This window comes from Ovis aries, chromosome 12 (assembly GCF_016772045.2).
Source record: "Ovis aries strain OAR_USU_Benz2616 breed Rambouillet chromosome 12, ARS-UI_Ramb_v3.0, whole genome shotgun sequence".
Taxonomy (NCBI): domain Eukaryota; kingdom Metazoa; phylum Chordata; class Mammalia; order Artiodactyla; family Bovidae; genus Ovis; species Ovis aries.
This window is the reverse complement of record NC_056065.1, coordinates 22834956-22859512: the sequence shown is the minus strand read 5'-3', so window position 1 is coordinate 22859512 and position 24557 is coordinate 22834956. Positions and strand designations below refer to the sequence as shown.

The following is a 24557-nucleotide window of genomic DNA, read 5'->3' as shown; positions in this document are numbered from 1 at the left end:
AATTCTTCAGCGCTCAGCCTTCTTTATGGTCCAGGTCTCACATCCATACATGACTACTGGAAAGACCATAGCTTTGACTATATGACCTTTGTTGGCATCCTAAATGCTTTCCAAATAGTCACACCAACATTTGGAAATGTAAAAAAAGGCAAGATTTACAGTAAGGTCTCAAAAGATGCCTAGAAGAAACTAAAATAGAAATATCCCAATATTACAGTAGACGTCTCTCGGTTACATGTAACATCATGAGTGATATCCTCACTGTAAAATTTCTAATTTTCTGTAAGTTTAATGTAATCAGACAGAAAAAAAATTAGAAAAATATTCACTAGCAGGCACTATACTTTTAGTAAAACCTAAAATATATTTCTGACATTTATAAAGGTATGTAAGAAAAAGTGATTTCTCAGTATAGTCAAGCTGCTAATATATTTCAGCAAGCATTTTAAAGTGGCTTGAAAGACATGCTGAAATTCATCCTACTTCTCTACACACAGAAGAGATGCAGAAACTACAGTTAATAATTACTGTATTAATAGATGAGTATGTGCCTCTTACTTGAAGCAGATGAAAGGAGAAGCTGCACCCTCAGCCAGGGTCTTTCTCACTCAGAGAAAAATCAGTATTTCTTACCTTTAATATAGGGTATGTGCTGGAATACCTCTTCAGCCAAGTGAGGAAGAATGGGAGCAAAAGAGCGAACCATTACATCCAAAATTTCAGCTAGTGCAGTCTGACAAGAGCGTCGTTTGGGATCATCTGCGTTTTCACAGTACAGCCTGAACAAGAACAACTTACTGAGCGGTTGACAACATGCAATACACAATCACTGCCAAGGTGGGACCAGCCTCAGGCTGAGCTTATTCTGTGCCTAAGCCTATGGCTCTAACTGTCTTCTAATTAAAGGATAAAATATGCCATCATTCAGCTCTTCTGACAAAATCCTCTATTCCACTTGATTCCTTCCAGGTGTGCTCGCCTCCTCAAAAACTCAAAGCTATGCTATGTCCGATTCTGTTTTATAGATCGGTAATACCTAGAATCTAGACAACTTAGTGAATGGAAATGAGTAAGTCAGTTGATGGTATTTAAGATTTGAGTCCTGAGTCCTGCAGGCTTCCCTGGTGGCTCAGGTGGTAAAAGAATCTGCCTGCAATGCAGGAGACCCAGGTTTGATCCCTGGGTTGAGACGATCCTCTGGAGGAGGGCATGGCAACCCATTCCAGTATTCTTGCCTGGAGGGTCCCCACGGACAGAGGAACCTGGTGGGCTACAGTCCATGGGGTCACAAAGGATAGGACACGACTGAGCGACTTAGCAGGCATGCAGGCACCCCACCCTTATGACCCTATCAGTACGTCAAGGGAAGGACTGGGATTTGTAATCCCAGTAGAAGGTCCCTGAAGTGCTGATGAGTAGGGCTGGCACTTCACACTGGCTGAGTTACTACAGGAGCAAAACATGAAGACAGCATGCAGCCTGCCTCTAAAAGGGCATCACTGATGTTATATGATGTTATGATATTAATAATTACCGGAATATTTCTCTCACCTGAAGGCCAGCTTATGCCCTCACAGTCACAGCTACTACTTACTGAGGATTTGCTTTGTCAAACACAGCACTGAGTGTGCTATTTATATGGTATCTTTTCATTTCCACTTTCTGAGACAGGTATTATCATCACCATTTTATGAATAAAGAAACTGAGATTATAGGATAAGTTGCCTCAGCTCATCAAACTAGCAAGTAGCAGGATGAAACTGCCCAATCAGACTTGACTTAAGAATCCAACTTCTTAATAATGGCCCAGGTCCCCCACTGCTGGCCTCTGCTTTCCAACATTTGCCAAGCAGAGTAGATAGTCAAGCACTGTTTGTTAAGCATGTGAATGTTCAGTCATACATACCTGTCTTTGATTATGCTGAAATAAAAATTGGAGAGTTCCCTGGTATAAAATGCTTGTAACAGCCGAACAACCTTTCCAAAGTCATACTGCTTATATGAATCATTAATCTAGGGAACAAAACCAAAATAAATTTGGAAGCTGGGGTAAGCAAATAAAAATGCAAGTCGTCATGAGCAGAATATGTTCCTTTTCAAAAACACATTTCAAAGGCAGACAAATACAAAACAGGAAAAATGCAAGAGCATTTAAGGATCTTTGAAATGTCATTTCTGGATATGAAAGGCTACTATCCTCAGAAAAAAAAAAACAGAATAATTTACTCTCGACTCTACAAAAGAACAGGCATCAAATGAAAAGATCAAGTTTTAAGTCATGAAACGGCACTATTCTAAAACAGCAAAGGGTAAAAATTACCAATGTTCCCTCATTGGTGCAAAAAAATAAATAAAACTGGGCAAAAGTCTATATGTACGACTCTGACTTAAGTGGAAGCAATTCCAATTTTGGAGAAAATACAAATTACTTGTGTTTATATATGAGAGAGTATTTTACAAGACACATAAGAACTGTCATTTCAGTTACTGCTGTACTTTTGAGATGGGTATTTCTATACATCTACAGACAAATAAAAGTACATCTCAACTTTATTCCTGCTTATACATGGAGCTGATTTTCAGAGGAAAATGTGGTCTGAGGAGAAGCCTGGCCTACTTTTGCCACAAGGCACTACTCTCGTCTTTTTTGAGAAACCAGAAGAATTCTAAGACTTCATACCTAGTCAACCTAGCAACATGTGGGACTGATCAAGTATAACTTTCCTCAGTGCTTTAGTTACTGTTTCTAACAAAGTTGGTTCCGCTCAACATGCAACCCAGATTTCAACACACAACTATGTTACCTCCAAAAGCGTCATAATGCTCACTCACCTTGTTTGCCAAATCCTGCAGTAAGTGCAGCATGTACTGGTCTATGACATACATGCTGTTGACAGGGATGGAATCTGTTTCTGGGTTGAAACCAGCCACATTTCCCAAAAGAAAGCGGAGTGTATTCCTAAGCTATAAACAGTGAGAAAAGAAATATGCAGTCAAAAAATATGAGTCCTTCAATTGTTACTGAAATTGTTTTATTTTTCTGTAATTTTTATCCAACTCATGTTACCTTCCTAATGGAATACTTTATTTTTATATTATCCCCTTTAAATAAGACTATTTAAGTGCAAAAAAAACCATCTCATTTCAAAAGCCCAGTTATAGAAACAACCATTGTAATATATTTAAAAAAACCTGAGTTTTCTTTATATTTCTTTAAAATTTTAGGGCAAATCACCTGTCAGTGGCCCAGCTCATCAGTGTAGATGAGAACGTTGTATAGGTAAAAATAAATGGAATAAATGTGAATGGTCATTGAGCACACAAAAGCATATTAAAATTAGTGTAATTACATATCATAATATTAAAAAGGCAGTATATAAAAATGTTAACATTACCACTTATATTTCTAAACAAATAAATTAACATACGTTATTTTTTAAAGCTCACAACATGTGCAGAACTCATTTTCATCCAGCTGTGCAAATGCCAACAAAATGCGCCTCATTATTTTAACAAGGCCTCAGTAGACCTTTCATTCAGGAATAGTAAGGAACAGAAAGAGGAGTGATCCTGACCTTGCTAATGTCATCTCTGGCAGCATTCAGTAAAGATGGACTAATTGTGACTTCAGTGAAGACGTTGGACTCGGCAACCCACCAGCGAAGCACATCAGCACCATAGGGGGGCTCTTTGCTGTGATCCTTTTCATTGAGGGGAAAAAAAAACATACCAATAAATAAATAGCTTTTGATGACAATCTGGTGAACAGATGTTTTAGGTAAGACTCTTATTCTGAAATGCTTGAATACAACATGATCATAAAATGTACCTGAACTGTAATGAAATAAGCTAACAATTTCAGAGATCAGGCTGCATCTAAAAACACAACGGAAGTGGAAAAAGGGGGAGTATGGCCTGCAGCCTGGGTCAATGTCTTCCCTGAGATATCAGTAAACAGCTACCACGGCAGGTGGGCAGTAAGAGTGCTGCCCTGGATGCCCCTGTGATGGGGCAGCGGCCGGGGGTGGAGGACGAGGGGTGCTTTTTCCAGTAAGCCTAAGGTACTCTGACTAAGAGATGTGATTACTGCACTCTAGGAGGGCAGTTAAAAGCCAACAGGGTTAAAGAACAGATAAGCAGTATCTTTTCTGAAAGCAACTCCAAAATAAACCAAATTACCAGCAGCCCCAGATTTGATATTCTTTAATGACTTGCTTTAAAGTGTATAATTTCCAAGAATGAAAGTTGCTGTCTCATTTTTTTCTTATACTGTTTCTCAGTTCAGTCGCTCAGTCATGTCCGACTCTGCAACCACATGAATTGCAGCACGCCAGGCCTCCCTGTCCATCACCAACTCTCAGAGTTCACTCAGACTCACGTCCATCAAGTTGGTGATGCCATCCAGCCATCTCATCCTCTGTCGTCCCCTTCTCCTCCTGCCCTCAATCCCTCCCAGCATCAGAGTCTTTTCCAATGAGTCAACTCCTCGCATGAGGTGGCCAAAGTATTGGAGTTTCAGCTTTAGCATCATTCCTTCCAAAGAAATCCCAGGGTTGATCTCCATCAGAATGGACTGGTTGGATCTCCTTGCAGTCCAAGGGACTCTCAAGAGTCTTCTCCAACATCACAATTCAAAAGCATCAATTCTTCAGCACTCAGCTTTCTTCACAGTCCAACTCTCACATCCATACATGACTACTGGAAAAACCATAGCCTTGACTAGACAGACCTTTGTTGGCAAAGTAATGTCTCTGCTTTTGAATATGCTATCTAGGATGGTCATAACTTTCCTTCCAAGGAGTAAGCGTCTTTTAATTTCATGGCTGCAGTCACCATCTGCAGTGATTTTGGAGCCCCGAAAAACAGTCTGACACTGTTTCCCCATCTATTTGCCATGAAGTGATGGGACCAGATGCCATGATCTTAGTTTTCTGAATGTTGAGCTTTAAGCCAACTGTTTCACTCTCCTCTTTCACTTTCATCAAGAGGCTTTTAGTTCCTCTTCACTTTTCTATTAACTGTAAAACCATAGTTTATAAAGTTTTAAAGTTCAGACAATTAAAAAAGGGATAGTGTGAACCTAACTGGAGATTCAGACCTGAAATAAGTAAAAAAAGCCACAACAATCCCAATCCTTCACATTTTCAAAAAAGTCACACAAAACTTAAAGAGTCTAGATCTAGAACACGGTAAGGCATTTGCTACGAGTGTAAAAATCAGTTTTGTGAGGTTTCTTTTTTACACTGAAGTAACTATATTAAGGGTCTTACTGCCAAATTAAGAGCCTAAAAACAAAAATAAAATGAGTTTTTAGGGAACCACTTACTTGTCCTCCATTGATGACAACATCAGGATCAATAACATTCCCAAGAGACTTGGACATCTTTTCTCCCTTTTCTCCAAGGGTAAATCCATGAACAACCACTGTCCTAAGAAGACAAATGAGCTACTATACTAATAAACACAATTATGATGGACATTTTGAAGATGACTTAGAGCTTAAAAAGAGTATCTTAGTTTGACACAAAAATAAAAAACTCTTCTTGACAGATTATGTATGAAAATTTTTCTTCAAAGTATAATTCTAAGCTGCTTATTTATCCTGATTATTAAATACTAAGCTCTCTATACACAGAAAGTATTTTTATGTTTACATTCACTAAAAAATTATCTCCTGATCTAAATGTACTGATTTTGATCATTAAAACAAACCAAGAAAAAGTATGTCTTAAAAAAAATTATCACTACAGAATTATCTTTGTTCAAAAAGGCAATTTGAGAAATATACCTACTGTTCCATCGACTTTTAAAAGCATGTTATACTAGAAACATGAACATGCCAGCTACTCTGAGAAGAGTTTTCATTGTGAGATGGCAAAAATCTTAAGCCATTTAAGAATCCTTCTGGGTAGAATCCACATATGTGAATAAGGAAAAGCTATTATCTGTAACTAAGTAAGAACCCCAAATTTAATAAAATTCACTGAACAAATGTTCCAGTTCATTAGCCACTTGTGGAAATTGCAAATATAAGGGTATCTGGTCAAGACTGTCCTTAGTCAAACTAGAATATCCTCTCTACATCTATCCGTGTCTACCACATTTAAAGGTCAAGCTCTCCATGGGTTTCTCTACTACGCCAGTCAGTGCCGGTTTTACTTCTGGGACTTATGATCTGTATCAGAGTGAAAGAACTTTTCTGTATTACTGTCTCCTTTGTGTATTTCTTTTTCTTATTATTTCAAACTTATTTCTCTCATGAGACTGAAGCCTGTAAACTAATTAAGGGCAGTGGTTTATCACATACATATTACTCAGCACATATTATTTCACACTGGCAAGTACTCAGCAGAAATACTCAAGGTATGCTCGCTTGTTTAGCTCAGGTGCAATACTTACTTAAAAGGTGACTTATTTCTTGCTGCCACACTTGTTAATAAAGAAGACTGAAACCAACCCCCAAGCTGGTCTTTTCCTTCCAAGTACAAATCTGCTCTTTGGTCAGTACCTCCAAAATAAATATGAAAACAAACAAAAACCAGAAATCTAAGTCAATTAAAGTTAAAAAATGGAAATGAATACTTAAATATTAAAAGTAATCATGTCACCTATTGCTTGTGTCATCCTCCACCCAGTGGCCACACTACGCTCACCTCGGCTGTTACCTTCACTGTCAATTTATTAACCAAGATAAAGGAAATAAACTTCACAGTATGATCTTCCAAAAACAGACAGCTAAAATATTATCTAAATTAGGAACTAATTCATAATGACTGTCAATTATCAGTATTACCAGTTAAATCTTTAGTGAAAATAAACTACTATTTTTATTAATTCAACAGTTATTTACTGAGTATCTAATAACTTTACTGTTGTCATTTAATTCTCAGAGTAACTCTAGAAGGGAGTTTTTATAATCAACATTATTGTATCAAGGCTGAAGCAGCTAATGAACTTTGAAAAATACTTCAAAAGCACTATTTCATATATGGCATATGCTATTTTGAAATGCAGGATGTTACCCCAAACACAGTAGAAGGTAACTCTTTTTCCTGTTTATAACACTACTTAACCTACCTACCAACCTTATGGAGTGTTATCTGCTTACATTTTCAATATAATTTAGGAAAACAAAGTGCCTAAACTGGCAATATTTTCTCTTGAGTACAATATTAGAAACTATTTAATACTGTTGCTATTAAACATTACTACAACTGAACATTACTAAATAAAAATCATATTATATATTAACTTATATTTTATTATGAATTTTTATGTACATTTAGCTATAAAACAGAGTGAACATGAATTTATGCATATTTTACTTCTCAAATTTCCTAGGCGGAAAGAAAGGCCCAAATAGCGGAACACATTTACCTGCTAGGAATCACACTCATGTCCTGTCAATAATGAGGCCCACTACCAGAAGGGTACCCCAAGTAAAACCTGACTACGATCCTGCTCAGTCCCTTCAACAATGGTGAGCGGCCCACGCAAGGCATTTTTCCACATTCCTTTGCTCCAGAAAGGAAACCGCCTCATCCCTGTGACCTCCCGGGACCTGTCTGTAAGCTCTCAGTGAGGACACTTTACCTCTCACCTTTCACTTAGTATCCTTGACGGCATCTGCTCACACCTAAACGCACCCTTTGTGTGCCGGCCACTATTCCCTTCTGATCCCTGCCTAATCTCTCCTTCCTCTTTATCCACGGAGTCAAAAGTTCACCCCAACCATGGGCAAGTAGAAACTAGTCAGTTGTCTGTGGAGAGAGGGGAGAAGCTGTGAGAAGGTAACGGAGTACTGAAGAATAAGTCCGGAAAAGCAGGGTGCCCGAGTTCTACTCTGACACTAACCTGTGTGACCACAATTCAATCTCATGTCCTCTTCTGAAAAATGAGATCGGGTCAGGCTATTTCAGAGATTTCCATGCTTGGTTCTACAAACTCAGTACCTTGGGGCTGCCAAGGAGGTCAAAGAGAATAAGCTGACTGGGAGGAAGAAGAAAATTCCCACCTTTATTTATCTTATGTATTGTGGTTCTATATAAAATTTCATAGAAGACACTGGGTTCAATGGTTTCCAGTGGCTGTTTCAGGTTTAAAATTATACTATAGTAGGAGATGCACTAAGCGCAGGCAGCGGTGGCGGCAAGCCGGCACACTAAGCGCGGCCGAGAGGAGCTACCCCACGGCCAAGGTCAGGGGCAGCGGCCTAGAGTGCCAGGCTGCAATGGCACACGAACAGTGGAGAGCAGACACACCACGTCCGAGGTCAAGGGCGGCGGCCGAGAGGAGCTACCCCACGTCCGAGGTCAGTGGCGGCCAGGAGGAGACACCCCGGGTCCGAGGTCAGGGCAGCGGCCGGGAGGAGCTACCCCGCATCTGAGGTCAGAGGTGCCTGGGAGAAGCCACCTCGCGCCCGAGGCCAGGGGCAGTGACCCTGAGGAGCCACCCCGAGCCCGAGGCCAGGGCCGGCGGCCGGGAGGAGCAACCCGAGGAGCGGTGGCTGCGCAGGCACAGGAGGGCCTAGAGGAGCTATCCCACGCTGAAGGTCAGGAATGGCGGCGGTAAGGAGACACCCCTCGTCCAAGGTAAGGAGCAGCGGCTGTGCTTTGCTGGAGCAGCCATGAAGAGATACCCCACGCCAAGGTAAGAGAAACCCAAGTAAGATGGTAGGTGTTGCAAGAGGGCATCAGAGGGCAGACACACTGAAACCATACTCACAGAAAACTAGTCAATCTAATCACACTAGGACCACAGCCTTGTCTAACTCAATGAAACCAAGCCATGCCTGCGGGGCAACCCAAGACGGACGGGTCATGGTGGAGAGGTCTGACAGAACGTGGTCCACTGGAGAAGGGAATGGCAAGCCACTTCAGTATTCTTGCCTTGAGAACCCCATGAACAATGTGAAAAGGCAAAATGATAGGATACCAAAAGAGGAACTCCCTAGGTCAGTAGGTGCCCAATATGCTACTGGAGATCAGTGGAGAAATAACTCCAGAAAGAATGAAGGGATGGAGCCAAAGCAAAACAATACCCAGTTGTGGGTGTGACTGGTGATAGAAGCAAGATCCGATGCTGTAAAGAGCAATATTGCATAGGAACCTGGAATGTCAGGTCCATGAATTAAGGCAAATTGGAAGTGGTCAAATGAGATGGCAAGGGTGAATGTCGATATTCTAGGAATCAGCAAACTAAAATGGATTGGAATGGGTGAATTTAACTCAGATGACCATTATATCTACTACTGCGGGCAGGCATCCCTCAGAAGAAGTGGAGTAGCCATCATGGTCAACAAGAGTCCGAAATGCAGTACTTGGATGCAATCTCAAGAACGACAGAATGATCTCTGTTCGTCTCAAGGCAAACCATTCAATATTACAGTTATCCAAGTCTATGCCCCAACCAGTAACACTGAAGAAACTGAAGTTGAACGGTTTTACGAAGACCTACAAGACCTTTTAGAACTAACACCGCAAAAAGATGTGCTTTTCATTATAGGGGACTGGAATGCAAAAGTAGGAAGTCAAGAAACACCTGGAGTAACAGGCAAATTTGGCCTTGGAATGTGGAATGAAGCAGGGCAAAGACTAATAGAGTTTTGCCAAGAAAATGCACTGGTCATAGCAAACACCCTCTTCCAACAACACAAAAGAAGACTGTAATGGACATGACCAGATGGTCAGCACCGAAATCAGATAGATTATATTCTTTGCAGCCAAAGATGGAGAAGCTCTATACAGTCAACAAAAACAAGACCAGGAGCTGACTATAGCTCAGATCATGAACTCCTTATTACCAAATTCAGACTCAAATTGAAGAAAGTAGGGAAAACCGCTAGACCATTGAGGTATGACCTAAATCAAATCCCTTATGATCATACAGTGGAAGTGAGAAATAGATTTAAGGGCCTAGATCTGATAGATAGAGTGCCTGATGAACTATGGAATGAGGTTCATGACATTGTACAGGAGACAGGGATCAAGACCATCCCCATGGAAATGAAATGCAAAAAAGCAAAATGGCTGTCAGGGGAGGCCTTACAAATAGCTGTGAAAAGAAGAGGCGAAAAGCAAAGGAGAAAAGGAAAGATAAAAGCATCTGAATGCAGAGTTCCAAAGAACAGCAAGAAGAGAGAAGAAAGCCTTCTTCAGCGATCAATGCAAAGAAATAGAGGAAAACAACATAATGGGAAAGACTAGAGATCTCTTCAAGAAAATTAGAGATACCAGGGGAACATTTCATGCAAAGATTGACTCCATAAAGGACAGAAATGGTATGGACCTAACAGAAGCAGAAGATATTAAGAAGAGGCGGCAAGAATACACAGAACTGTACAAAAAAGATCTTCACGACCCAGATAATCATGATGATGTGATCACTAATCTAGAGCCAGACATCTTGGAATGTGAAGTCAAGTGGGCCTTAGAAAGCATCACTACAAACAAAGCTAGTGGAGGTGATGGAATTCCAGTTGAGCTGTTTCAAATCCGGAAAGATGATGCTGTGAAAGTGCTCCACTCAATACGCCAGCAAATTTGGAAAACTCAGCAGTGGCCACAGGACTGGAAAAGGTCAGTTTTCATTCCAATCCCAAAGAAAGGCAATGCAAAAGAATGCTCAAACTACCGCACAACTGTACTCATCTCACATGCTAGTAAAGTAATGCTCAAAATTCTCCAAGCCAGGCTTCAGCAACACGTGAACCGTGAATTCCCTGATGTTCAAGCTGGTTTTAGAAAAGGCAGAGGAACCAGAGATCAAATTGCCAACATCTGCTGGATCATGGAAAAAGCAAGAGAGTTCCAGAAAAACATCTATTTCTGCTTTATTGACTATGCCAAAGCCTTTGACTGTGTGGATCACAATAAACTGGAAAATTCTGAAAGAGATGGGAATACCAAACCACCTGACCTGCCTCTTGAGAAATCTGTATGCAGGTCAGGAAGCAACAGTTAGAACTGGACATGGAACAACAGACTGGTTCCAAATAGGAAAAGGAGTACGCCAAGGCTGTATATTGTCACCCTGCTTACTTAACTTATATGCAGAGTACATCATGAGAAACGCTGGACGAAACACAAGCTGGAATCAAGACTGCCGGGAGAAACATCAATAACCTCAGATATGCAGATGACACCACCCTTATGGCAGAAAGTGAAGAGGAGCTAAAAAGCCTCTTGATGAAAGTGAAAGAGGAGAGCGAAAAAGTTGGCTTAAAGCTCAACATTCAGAAAACAAAGATCATGGCATCCGGTCCTATCACTTCATGGGAAATAGATGGGGAAACAGTGAAAACAGTGTCAGACTTAATTTTGGGGGGCTCCAAAATCACTGCAGATGGTGATTGCAGCCATGAAATTAAAAGACACTTACTCCTTGTAAGAAAAGTTATGACCAACCTAGATAGTATATTCAAAAGCAGAAACATTACTTTGCCGACTAAGATCCGTCTAGTCAAGGCTATGGTTTTTCCTGTGGTCAGGTATGGATGTGAGAGTTGGACTGTGAAGAAAGCTGAGCGCCGAAGAATTGATGCTTTTGAACTGTGATGTTGGAGAAGACTTCTGAGGGTCCCTTGGACTGCAAGGAAATCCAACCAGTCCATTCTGAAGGAGATCAACCCTGGGATTTCTTTGGAAGGAATGATGCTAAAGCTGAAGCTCCAGTACTTTGGCCACCTCATGCGAAGAGCTGACTCATTGGAAAAGACTCTGATGCTGGGAGGGATTAGAGGCAGGAGGAGAAGGGGACGACAGAGGTAGAGATGGCTGGATGGCATCACCGACTCAATGGACGTGAGTCTGAGTGAACTCCAGGAGATGGTGATGGACAGGGAGGCCTGGTGTGCTGCGATTCATGGGATCGCAAAGAGTCGGACACGACTGAGCAACTGAACTAACTAAGGAGATATACTTCCAAAAAAAGCAAAAAAAAAAAAAAAAAAAAATCTTGATTAGAGATTTCTTCTGATAGCATTAATTTTCAGAACTGCCTGACAGGCAATAGACCTCTTGTTTTAGATTACCTGGAAGAACATTAGACCATGAAGTTCCACTATCAAACCAGATGTCCAAAATATCCTGACCTGGCACGTACTCCAAAGCATCAGGACCACCAACCTAATAAGATAACGTAAAAACATTTTAATTACACAAAAATCATGATACTTACAATTAATATCCAAAAAAAAGTCTTAAGAAAATGAAATACAACCATTAAATTCACATTTTACACTGACATTTCTTAAATATTTTGCCATTAAGGACAACTACTTCACCACTTCATCTACATGTACAAGTAACTGTGGCCACCTACCCATATATTAATACCCATGTATTAATGTAAATGTAAACTGTGTTCATTTTCTTGCAATTACCTTCCAGTTTGGATTTCTCCATGTGCGATGCCATCAGGCAACTTGAACTCATGTCCTATGAAGTCCCTGATGCACCAGTGTTAGCCACTGTTCTCCCACAGTCACACGCGTCTCTACTCAGCCAGCAGAGCAGCTGCAGTCAATCCTGGCCCTCAGGGAGACAGCAAACCCCCTCAGCGTCTGCTGCTCCACAAACACCCAGCTTCTCCCGTGAATTCAAAATGTCTACTCTCAAACTGCTCTGGCTCCTAGTTTATGATGACTAAACTCATGAACTGGACATGTTGGTATCACTACCTTTTAACTCCCAGGAACCTCCCGTGTTGTCATTAAATCATGCAATACACACAAAGGCTGTTTAAGTACAAATGAAAAGGCACCTGAGATAAGACTTCTTTTGGAAGAAGTTGCTCCGGGGGAAGAGTCCACCAGATATCACTGCCATGTTCTTCCACTAGTTTAATAATATGCTCGACGGTTTGGCTGTTTTCAGGGGGACAAAGCAAAACCGTTCAATTAATTACTGTGGTTAATACCAAACATTTAAAAAATTAAAAAGGAGTGATTTTTTTTTTCCTATCTGCAGGGTATTTTTCCCAATATGTAGGCCATTTTCTCCTATCTTTCCCCCAAACTTTAGTGATATTATCTTCAATTATTTGATTACTTTGTTCCTACTGTCATCTTAAATTCAATATAAATGAAATCACGTTGACATTGATCGTAAGTAGCCCTTAAAAGAAAAAGGAAAAAAAAGTTTGTTTGTTTTTAAATAGGGATATCTCCTGATCCCTCTTTTTTGGTTACTAATTGCCCTGTTTCTATTTTCTATCCAAGTACCTGTATTGAAAACCTCCTAATTATCTACCTCCTCCAACTTCTGCTCAAATTAAGCCAATACATTCTGTCAGTTCCACCTTAAAATGGTACTCAAATTTGTTCTTTGTTCAGATACTATATTAGTCCAACCCCTCTGCCTCCTACCAGACTGGTGCAATGGTCTGACTTTTCCCCTATTCTCATTCCTTTACATGACACATCTAATTTAATTTACAGGATACATCTCTGCATTCCTAAAATTGCTTTTATCACACCAACCCTGTCTCAGAAACTTCCAGTGCCCCCTCACTGCTTACAGGACGGAATCCAAATTCATCTGCATAAGAGGCCATGCTGTACCAGAGCATGGGTTTTGGTAACAGATATCCAGGCTTATCTCCCAACTGCTACTTTTTATATACATGACACACACAAGTAATAAAACTTCTCTAAGTTTTGACTGTCCCTTCTGTTAAGACTAATAGTACAATTTTTATTCAAAAACGTTTACTGAGTACTGCAACATCTTGGTCACTGTTCAAGGCACTAGAGTTACAGCAGTTATTAACAAGGCGGATAAGATTCCCATCTAGTGGAACTTGCATTTTAGTGACCCTGGATACTTTTGTCAGGACGACTGCAAACTAGAAGAGATGGTCCAGTAAAACTTAGCGCATGCCTAATACACAAAGCCAATAAATGCGCATCGAATGCATACGGAGACTGATCATATCTTTGGGAAGATAAAGATACACAGTTATAAGTCATCTGAAAATTAAACTCAGGGAAAATTTTACACTAAATTTTCTCACAGGAATAATATACTTTTAATTTATTATCACAGCTTTATGGACATTACAACTTCCCCAGCTGCTTTCCACCAAGTCAGAATACAGTCGTCAAGAAAACGGAGCATGTGTGGGGAAAATGGAACCCTCCTACACTGTTGGTAGTAATGTAAACTGGTGAAGCCACTATGGAAACAGTGCGAAGAGGCCTCAAAAAACTAAAAACAGAGCTGCCATATAATCCTGCAATCCCACTCCTGGGTACATAGCCAGAGAAAAGACACAGGTACCCTTATGTTCACAGAGCAATATCTACAGCGGCCAAGACATGAAAGCAACCAAAATATCCATCAACAGAAGAACAGAGAGAGAAAATGTGGTGTGTGTACACACACACACACACACACGGAATGTTACTCAGCCATTAAAAACAGCAAAATAATGCCATTCTGCTTCAACATGGATGAACCTAGAAGTTATCACAGTAAGTGAAGTAAGTCAAACAGAGAAAGACAGATACTATATGGTTCTACTAATACAAGGAATCTAAAATATGACACAGATGAAGTTATCCGTGAAACAGAAAGAGACTCACAGACACAGAGCATAGACCTGCGGTTGCCAAAGAGGGGAGTGTGGCTAGACTGGGAGCTTGGGGTCAGTAGACGCAAACTATTATACATAGAAACGGTAAATGACAAGGGCCTACTGTATAGCACAGGGAACCATATTCAGTGTCCTGTGAAAACTATAATGGAAAAGAATATGAAATAGAATGTGTGTGTACACATATACATACACACACACAACTGAGTCACTTTGCTATATAGTAGAAATTAACACAACACTGTCAATCAACTATACTTTAATAAAATAAATTTTAAAAAAAGAACATGGACCCCAGAGCCAGAGAACTTTAATTCCTGACCCTATCACTTACTAGCTATGCGACTCTGGGCAAAGCACTCGATATTCTGTACCTTAGTTTTCAAAAATGCAAATAATAAAGTATCATTAAGAGAGCTACTATGGATATTAATTGCGCTTATATGCAAAATGCCTAGAACAGTGTCTGGCACATATTAATGGGCATTATGTAAGCACTACCTATTATTTAAACTGATTCTTTGAAGTCAGGAAACTTTAGACAGTTAATTTTGTTAACCAATTATTAAAACATATATCACACACATAGATATTAATATTTAAAGGTTAAAGTATGTATACTAAAGCCAACTTTTGAATTATCCTCCCTTCTACCACACTCCATTAACACAAGTAACAAAGAATGCAGGTCCACAAGAGTTGGTAGAAATGGAAGGAGTAGACAGAAAAAACCTCTATGCTCTTGACCTGGATCTACTTGTTATTAACCATGACCATGTATTATGAATCACTAAATCTCTCTAGGTGTGATAATTCAGATAAAATGAAGTGTTTATGAAAAACTGCTATGGGAGGCAAAAACCAAATGGGTGTTATAAGTTAAATATGCTCTACAAATTGAAAACCAAAATAGTTAAGTTGGTTATATGTCAAAGAATAGACTGAAAAAGTATGATGCTACATTTATTTTGAAGAAATTATAAATCATAAGAATGTGTAAATGGGCACAAGTCCATATTACTAATACAGTCACACACTTCCTATGGACTTTAACAGTAAAGATAAACTTTTTGTGCCATGAGACCATAAAACTTTGTGCAATAACTACCTAGTTATATGACAATATTTAGTTACATATTACTGTTTTATATCGTTTACACAGAACACTGTATCAGTTAAGAAAATTGAATATACTATAATAGAAAATCTGAATAAACCTAATGCTATTACTCTTACAACAAAAAAGAGATACTATCAAAGGATTCTACAGGCAAGAATACTGGAGTGGGTTCCCATGATGTTAGGATTTTATTACTCAAAATAGTTTTTGTGTGTATACAAGTTTTATATATGTGTGTGTATGTGTATACCTTTATTAATAAAAGGACTTTATAAGACCTCTCTAATTGGATTCATTAAAAAATGGCTAAAGTGACAGATAAACTGTTTTGTGCCTTGGGGTTCCTTAAATCCTGGGCCTTATAAGCAAGTAACACAATTAAAAGCAAGGCCTTGAAACTGTGTCTCCCAAATCATGGCTCAATTCTGCTTTACTTCTCCTTTCAGCCTTTCTGGGCTTCCCTAGTGGCTCAAAGGGTAAAGAATCTGCCTGCAATGAGGGAAAGCTAGATTCAGCCCCTGGGTTGGGAAGATCCCCTAGAGAAGGAACAGCTTACCCACTTCAGTATTCTGGCCTGGAGAATTCCATGGACAGAAGAGCCTGGTGGGCTACAGTCCATGGGGTCGCAAAGAGTCGGACACAACTGAGTGACTTTCACTTTCAGCCTTTCTAACTCTTTTATGAAGACAAACACTGCATCTCTGAACTCATACTCCCCTTCTCTGCGGTTTGCTGAGCAAAGGCAAAAAGACCCTCAGTACCCATGCAGGATGAAGGCGTGAACCAGACATAGTCAGGAGCAGGAAGTCTCCAGAGACAAGTGCGCTGACAGAGCAAGCACCAAGTCCAAAGACCAGAGTCTACCTGCAACTTACTAGATACTGACAGGAATACACCATGTTATTCTTCCGAGCTTCAGTTTCTATGGATATTGGGAAATGCTGGGAGAAAGAAAACTATCTATTTTTTGTTTTCTTTTGAACTTTTTATTTTGTATTGGGGTACAGCCGATTAACAATGCTGTGACAGTTTCAGGTAAACAGAGAAGGGACTCAGCCACATATATACGTGTATCCATTCTCCCCCAAACTCCCCTCCCAGCCAGGCTGCCACATTACCTTGAGCAGAGTTCCATGTGCTACACGGCAGGTCCGTGTTGGTTACCCATTTTAAATACAGCAGTGTGTACATGTCCATCTCAAACTCCCTAACTACCCCTTCCTGCTGGCGACCATAAGCTCATTTTCTGTGAGTCTCTTTCTGTTTTGTAAGTTCATCTGTATCATTTCTTTTCAGTTTCCGCATATAAGGGATGCCATGTGATATTTCTCCTTCTCTGTCTGACTTACTTCACTCAGGATAATTTCTAGGTCCATCCATGTTGCTATAAAAGGCACTATTTCATTCTTTCTAAACGGCTGAATAATATTCCACTGCATGTATGCACCACATCTCCTGTATCCATTCCTCAGTCAGTGGACACAGCTGCTTCCACATCTTGGCTAGAAAATTTTTATTCTTAAAAAAGAAAAAAGTCCTAATATTTTAGTCTCCTTACAACTGTAGATGATACTTACATATCCATTTCAGAATGCCTAATCCAACTATAATGAAATTGTTTTTTATATTGCTAAATCACAGATAAATTCAATGAAGTTTCAGAATTATATTTTAATTATTACTTAACTATATTCAAGTATTTTAGACAGTCTGTAATGAAAAATACCCAACAGCAAAGAAAGATTTCAATTTTGCAACTGACATGTTATTAACTATTATTATAGAATCCCATCAAGGTTAGTTAACCACTTCTAGCCTAACCAAAGTTGAAATTTTAATTGCTACATTTTCTTATAAAGATATAGGTAGTTTACTTACATATACAAAATAATGGTCGAATGTAAGAAGTTTAGTATTGTATTATGTAAACCTTATTTGCAAATATACTTTTTAAATTATGAAAGTCCTTTATTTCAGTGATGAGCAGTTTGGTTTTGTTTCTCTTTTAGTTTACCTAATAATACTAAAATCGGCATAACCGCACAATGTTATCTACACCAATGAAAAGAATCCTGTAGCAGCTTTAAAAAACCTAATTTCAAAAAGGCTGTCATAAATCAAATACATACTACTAAGAAAATGACTTGTGTTCTTCCCAATATACACAAGATGAGCAAAAAAAAATGTTTTTTCCAGTGTATTGAAAACAAATGCAAAGCATTTTAAAGAGGGGAGAGAAGCTCTGCCATATTAATAGACCAAGTCTTACTAATATTTAGAGCAAGACTCGGAGAAGGCGATGGCAACCCACTCCAGTACTCTTGCCTGGAAAATCCCATGGATGGAGGAGCCTGGTGGGCTGCAGTCCATGGGGTCGCTAAGAGTCGGACACGACTGAGCGACTTCACTTTCACTTTTCACTTTCATGCATTGGAGAAGGAAATGGCAACCCACTCCAGTGTTCTTGCCTGGAGAATCTCAGGGACGGGGGAGCCTGGTGGGTTGCCATCTATGGGGTCGCACAGAGTCGGACACAACTGAAGCGACGCAGCAGCAGCAGCAGCAGCAGCAGCAGCAGCAGCAGCAGCAGCAGCAGCAGCAGCAGCAGCAGCAGCAGCAGCAGCAGAGCAAGACTTGCTTCCTTCCTTTTTATCATGAAATATAAAAATATGATGTACTAAATGTACCTTAACAGGCATTTTCTTCTGCAACTTAGCTCTATTTTGAGATCTTAGACAACTATATTACATATGTTTTTAAGGGAAAATAAAGACAACTCTGAATTAGAATATAAAAGCTGAATAAAATTTATAACAAATAAGAAAGCAGATTTCAAAGATAAAAGCATTCTCATAACACAAACAAATCAAAATTTAAGTGCATGGAACTGGTATAACAAAGTGAGAACTTTCTCCTGACCTATATACTCTGGTGGTCTGAATGTCCCAAAAAGTTGTGGCAGTTTTAAAAATAAAATTTGCAATAAAAATAAACAAGCACATACAACTTTCACACTTGAGATGACTACAGTGGACTGCAAAATAAGCATAAATTTAATATTCAAACAAAATCTGAAAAGATAATTTGGGTAAGAAATACAAGTAAATGCTGCATAAGCGCTCAGAAAGGACTCATTATAGCACTGTAATAAAAACTCAGAAACAGCCAAATGTTGGGATGGGCTACATTTATTTGATTTTCATACAGAGGGAGTCAGGCAACCATTAAGAGCTAAGCTACTTAGGGTGCTTGGATTAAAGTCTGTGACAGATGATTCTCATTTTTAACTCCCCCTGCTGATAAGCTCAGATTTTAATAATTATTTAGGGGCTCCCTAAGGAATGTAAGGAGGATAAAATTCTGATTTGAAAACTGAAATTAAATGAGGATAATTTCATGAGGAATTTGGGGTAACCCTACAAATATGAGAATATAATATGATGTTCTAGGCTTTTTTTCTTGTAGCTATTTTATTAAACAATCTATCAAAACTGTAAAATAAAAAAAAGAGAGAGCTACCATTTTTAATGGCTACCTATTAATTCTTCCAAAACTGACTTTATTTCTTCTTTTTCATATCATGTTTCTTCATAAACAATTTTATTAGACATCCCTACATTTATCTACCATATATATACACACACACAAGAGATGTTAGTGTACAAGAGATGTTAGTCCTTTTGCTTCCTTAGGATAAATACTTAGAAGTGTAACTTTTTATTACAAAATCGAGATTGTGCTTTAAAGTTTTAAAACAGTTTCTAGTGATATTATTCTTCTGGAAAATAGAACATAAGAAGTAGTCAAAATTTGTCTTTTGAAATATAAGAAATCCCCCCTTTGTTAATAAAATGTTATACTTAACACAAACACACAGTTAACTTATAACCTAAAGATCAGTATAAATTACTGTTAATAAAAGTGGGTGAAACCACTTATCACTACATAATCTCTATGCTTCCATCTTAATGCTGCATTTCATAAAGCAATAAGTCCATCATAAAACTTTGCACTTTACGCAATGGCCTTATCTAAATACACATATTATGTGTCCTTCCTGGGTTTCAACCTGTGAAAATGTACTAGGTAGAACCAGCCACTGTAACATCAACCAATCATTCTGAATTTCGATATCAACTGGGCTGAAGTTTATTTAGCGTGTTACTAGAAATCAAACAGCATTAAGATTATAAGGTAATGAAGAAACTGTTGCTGTCATTTCAGTTCCCTGCGTTTGGTCTTTATAAAAGCAAAAATGCTAAGGACTATAATAGTTTTTTCTTCTGGAAGTCACTGGAATTAAGAATGAGGTAAGAGGCTAAATGTTTCATATTTATTTACTACATTTAATTCTAGAAATTGGGGGTGGTGTCTGTTTTTAATTTAATCCTATATTTTGAAGATGACAGGAAACAATTTTGGAGAAATTTTTATTTGATGAATACTATCGAACTTTTTCACAAATAAGTCATTATTATTAACATGAGCAAAATTTGAGGTAGCTAAATCTAACACTCAAATTTTAAATTCCTTGCATGTTTCTAATGAAATTTCTCATATTTCTGTAAATCAGGGGCTAAGTTTCCTAAATGCATGTTAACTATTGCATTAACACTTAAATGTTCTGAAATGAAAGAAATTCAATAACTTCTTTTCCTTCCTAGTTTCTATATTTTATCTTTATTATGCTAAAGAGTAACTATCTTTATTAGTAATAGATTTCCATCTAAATTATAAAGATGTTATATCACAGATTAAGATAAATGATCAATGATACTAAAGTCAAAAGTGGAATTATTTCTTGAGAAAATACAAATATGTATATAAAGTACAAATGAGAACATTAACTCAAAATAAAAATTAAACATCAAAGTTTCATATCTACCAGTCTCTCAACTTCTGTAGAAAAGAATAAATCAAGATTTTCTTCTGCGAAACTACGAAAGAGATAATTTATACTTTCATCCTGCAAAGTGGAGGGAACCTCCTGATGTTCTTAATGGCATCATCGATTGTAACAGCAACTCCATGTGGACTGTGCGTCAACTTCCAGTGGAGATGCTGTTACTTTTGATGGCTGCCAACTCACTGCAATGTAAAGGCATATTCGAGGAAGACGAAAAAAATCATGGTCACCTGATTCTCACTTGATTCAGGAAAAAAACACAGACATCCTTTCATGCAGTCTTTAAAAACTGACAAATAATTAAGAATTAACATCCATTAAAAAAAAATCAACTGTTATGTCCCTTAAAGGACCAAAAATAGAAGAGGATTAGAGTTATTATTCAGAAATGGTGTACAGGAAAATGACCTATGAATTGACAGACAATGGGACTAAGTCTGTCTGTCATTTCTGTAGGCCAATATTCTGTATATCTCTGCGACTTCAAAATCAGAAATCAACTATGCCACGCAAACAACACAAAGGTCAATGCAGAGAAAAGAATCTGTTACTCACTGTGTAAACATATCGACTGTAAATAAAACACAAATTATACCTAAAGAAAATCTGCTTGTTTTTTCTGACAAAGCTCACATTTATTTCACCTACGTCACTGATCAATTGGCCTATGTACCATTTTGTTGTAGTGATTAAATAATGATCAAATAAACCAGCTTGCTCTACTTACTAATATGTACAATTGGTACACTTCAATCACTTCAAGGAAACTCCTTAAAAATCTCGCTCTCTAAATGCGGAAAAGAATGAGGAACAATCCCAGTGTTTTCGTAAACATTTCCTTGAAGGAAAACTCCCTGGCAAGGAATTTAAGCAATACTTGTGTAAATTTATCTCAACTTTAATTCTCAGTAGGGGAAATAAGATACTAGTTTTTATGTGATCAAGCTCTAAATTTTAAAAATATAAGCAACAATATTTAGGTCAAAGAGTCTTAGCTCCGAACTGTAATAGTATTGCAATAACCTTACAATCACTTCCTGATCTCTAACTCCTAGCTTCTTTTTCTAAAACACACTCTTACTCCTCACTCCTACTTAAAAGTTTAAACTCCTCAGCCTGGTCTTCAAGACTCCCTTCAGTTTTCCCCAGTCAAGCTTTCTTAGGTGTTTATCTTTCTGTTTCCCTCACCCGCACCCTGCAGCCCCATTACAGTTCCTATACATGCTATGTTTTCGTCACTCTGGGTCCTCAGCTTCTAATACCACTACTTGTTAAGTACTTTCCCCCATTTCCTGCCCAGTTCTCAAGGCCTTTCTCAAATGCCATATCCTCTACAAAGGAAGCAAACAATATTTTGGGTTCAAACCAAATCCTTTAGTTCTCTCTGAGCCATGTTGCCAGAAGGTGTCAGATTATCCATGAAGTAGTGATACAAGAATGTTTCAAAGTGAAAAGGAACCTTTACACCAAGGATACTCAGAGCTACCTACCATGCAGTGAAAGGTCATTTAAAACAAAACACTGGGATCGACAATAAAAAACTAAAATATATATATTCATAAAAATACCACGTACAGCATACTAATAACGCAGACAATGAAAAGCACACCCTTTTTACAAAACTGATGTTGACGCCCAGGGCAGGGCACATTCCCTCCTGCTGTCTCCTGAATTCTCCACTACTTGCTGCCTCCATGCCCTCAAAATCCTCACTGGATCCTCAACTGATGAAATGTGAAAATACTTCCCAAAATGTAGTCAAACTCTTTGTTCACATTACAGAATGACTTAGTAAAAAAAATCTGAAACAAAATTACTCCCCCAAAAATGAAAATTCAGGATATACTCCCCAAAGAAATGATTAATATTCCCCTTTCCACATCTCTTAATAACAGTAACAATCCTGAAAGCCACCCTAATTTACCAGAAGATAAACTAGCTAGATTATTACCACAATAAGAGCAGGGACCATGTCAGTCTTGTTTATTGCCTCAAAAAAGGGTCTAGTGTACGACTAGCAAAAAAAGAAAAAGAAAAACTTCTTTTTTTCGTACAAGCTTTTCTACTCCGAATTGTTTGCTAGGTTCATGTAATATCTTTCCAAATTAAAAAAAATAATAATAAGCAAAAAAAAGAAATAACTAGTGCAGTCAACTATATTATAGTTTCTTAGATTTTAAGTTATCTGTACAATTACCTAACACCATTTCTACTGAGAGAGAAAGCAGACTCAGGATGAATCAAAGTTACACACTGGGCCACTCAATCTGCTCACTTTGGCTTCCTGACACCTTACTCCAACACAGTGCTAGGCACACCATCAGGAACAATGAATTCTAAAGAAAAAAAGTCAATGACTTTACTTCTGAGTTATCAATACTGAAAATAATCCAGTGTTTGTTCAAACTTCACCCATCTGAAAGGATCTTTTTGAAATTTATATTTTACTTCCCTAAAAGACAGTTATTTTAGACTATTTTATTTAACATATATCAAGAGTTTTCCATAGTCCACTATTTTTCCATTTTTGAAGAAAATACAACTCACTTTAAAATGCTGAAAAATTTTGAAAGAGTTCTACCTGTTGATCAAGACTTCATCTTTTGTCTTATGGTGAAACACAGGAATTGGAACACCCCAAGCTCTTTGCCTTGATATGCACCAGTATGGCCGCCTATCCATCATTTCAACCATGGCATTCAATGCCGATCCAGGAATAAATTTCACTTTTTTCAACAATTCCTGCAATTGATTCACAAATTAAGTTCAGTGAGAGAAAGCAGAACAAATTTTCTACAACTCCCATTCTTTATCCTGATACAGTTCCTTATTTTGGAAGTTTATAGGCATTTACTTGCCCCCTCTCCCTGCCAAAGAGAAACTAATCAAAAAAACCCACAGATTTCAGAGCAAACAAGGCGATATTAAAACAGGGCCACAAAGGATCTAATAAATAACATCTAGAGCAGACTTCACCTTTGAAGTAAGTGACAAGCGATTTTATACTAGTTTCCAAACACTCCTAGATCAAAATTGGTAATAACAGGTTTAATAGAAGTACTACACATTATTAAACTTCAGTGAAACTCAATTCAAACTTGATTTCCAGGTTTCTTTTTTAAATGTTTAAGAAATAAGCTCCTATCTTAGGTTGACAAACAAGGATATTGAAATACGACCTAATTTTATGTAGTATGGTTTACAACATAGAAAACACTTTCTCAAAATAAGTTACTTATTTACTTACTGTCTCAAGAACTCTCCTTCCCTCCACCTTCCCCCAAAAAAGCTGTACACTACTGGCATTTGATTTCATTTATCAGTTACCAAGAAAAGAATTGTATAGCAAAATGTTAAAAATATCCGTAAGTGAAAACATGATAAACTTCATTTCAAAAAGTCTCAACAAAGAAGTCTTTCATTAAAAAAAAAAATTTTTATATTTTCAGAGCCTGATTAAACAAAACAGCTTCCTTGCTTATCTGACCAGAAATCCCCTCCCCAAAGCCTTTGTAGCACCACCTACAGGTAGAATGGCAATATTTGCAATTTATTTTGATTAAAATTTGAAGAAATGTGGATACTGACTGGATATTTGATTTAGTTCCGGCTCGAAGGACTTCATACGATCTTTTCTGGGCTTCCCTGGTGGCTCAGAGGTTAAAGCATCTGCCTGCAATGCGGGAGACCTGGGTTCGATCCCAGGGTCGGGAAGTTCCCCTGGAGAAGGAAATGGCAACCCACTCCAGTATTCTTGCCTAGAGAATCCCATGGGCAGAGGAACCTGGTGGGCTACAGTTCACGGGGTCACAAAGAGTCGGACATGACTGAGAGACTTCACTTTCACTTTCAAGGAATAACTATTATTTTTTAAGGTGATAATAATAACATGAAAATTATATTTTGATTTTAAATGTCAGATATACATGATGAAAT

The 24557-nt window shown here is 38.3% G+C and overlaps 1 protein-coding gene across 1 annotated transcript in view; it reads right to left on the bottom strand.

The window, feature by feature from the left end:
- The window catches only part of IARS2 (isoleucyl-tRNA synthetase 2, mitochondrial), a 48210-nt gene that overhangs the window by 6172 nt on the left and 17481 nt on the right, over nt 1-24557 (bottom strand). The window contains exons 12-20 of the mRNA XM_027976279.3: nt 23203-23363; nt 12763-12865; nt 12032-12125; nt 6400-6508; nt 5327-5429; nt 3576-3701; nt 2833-2964; nt 1907-2013; nt 634-779 (exon numbers count right to left, since the gene is read on the bottom strand). Coding sequence (XP_027832080.1) covers nt 634-779; nt 1907-2013; nt 2833-2964; nt 3576-3701; nt 5327-5429; nt 6400-6508; nt 12032-12125; nt 12763-12865; nt 23203-23363 — 1081 coding nt within the window. The remainder of the gene's footprint in view (nt 1-633; nt 780-1906; nt 2014-2832; nt 2965-3575; nt 3702-5326; nt 5430-6399; nt 6509-12031; nt 12126-12762; nt 12866-23202; nt 23364-24557) is intronic.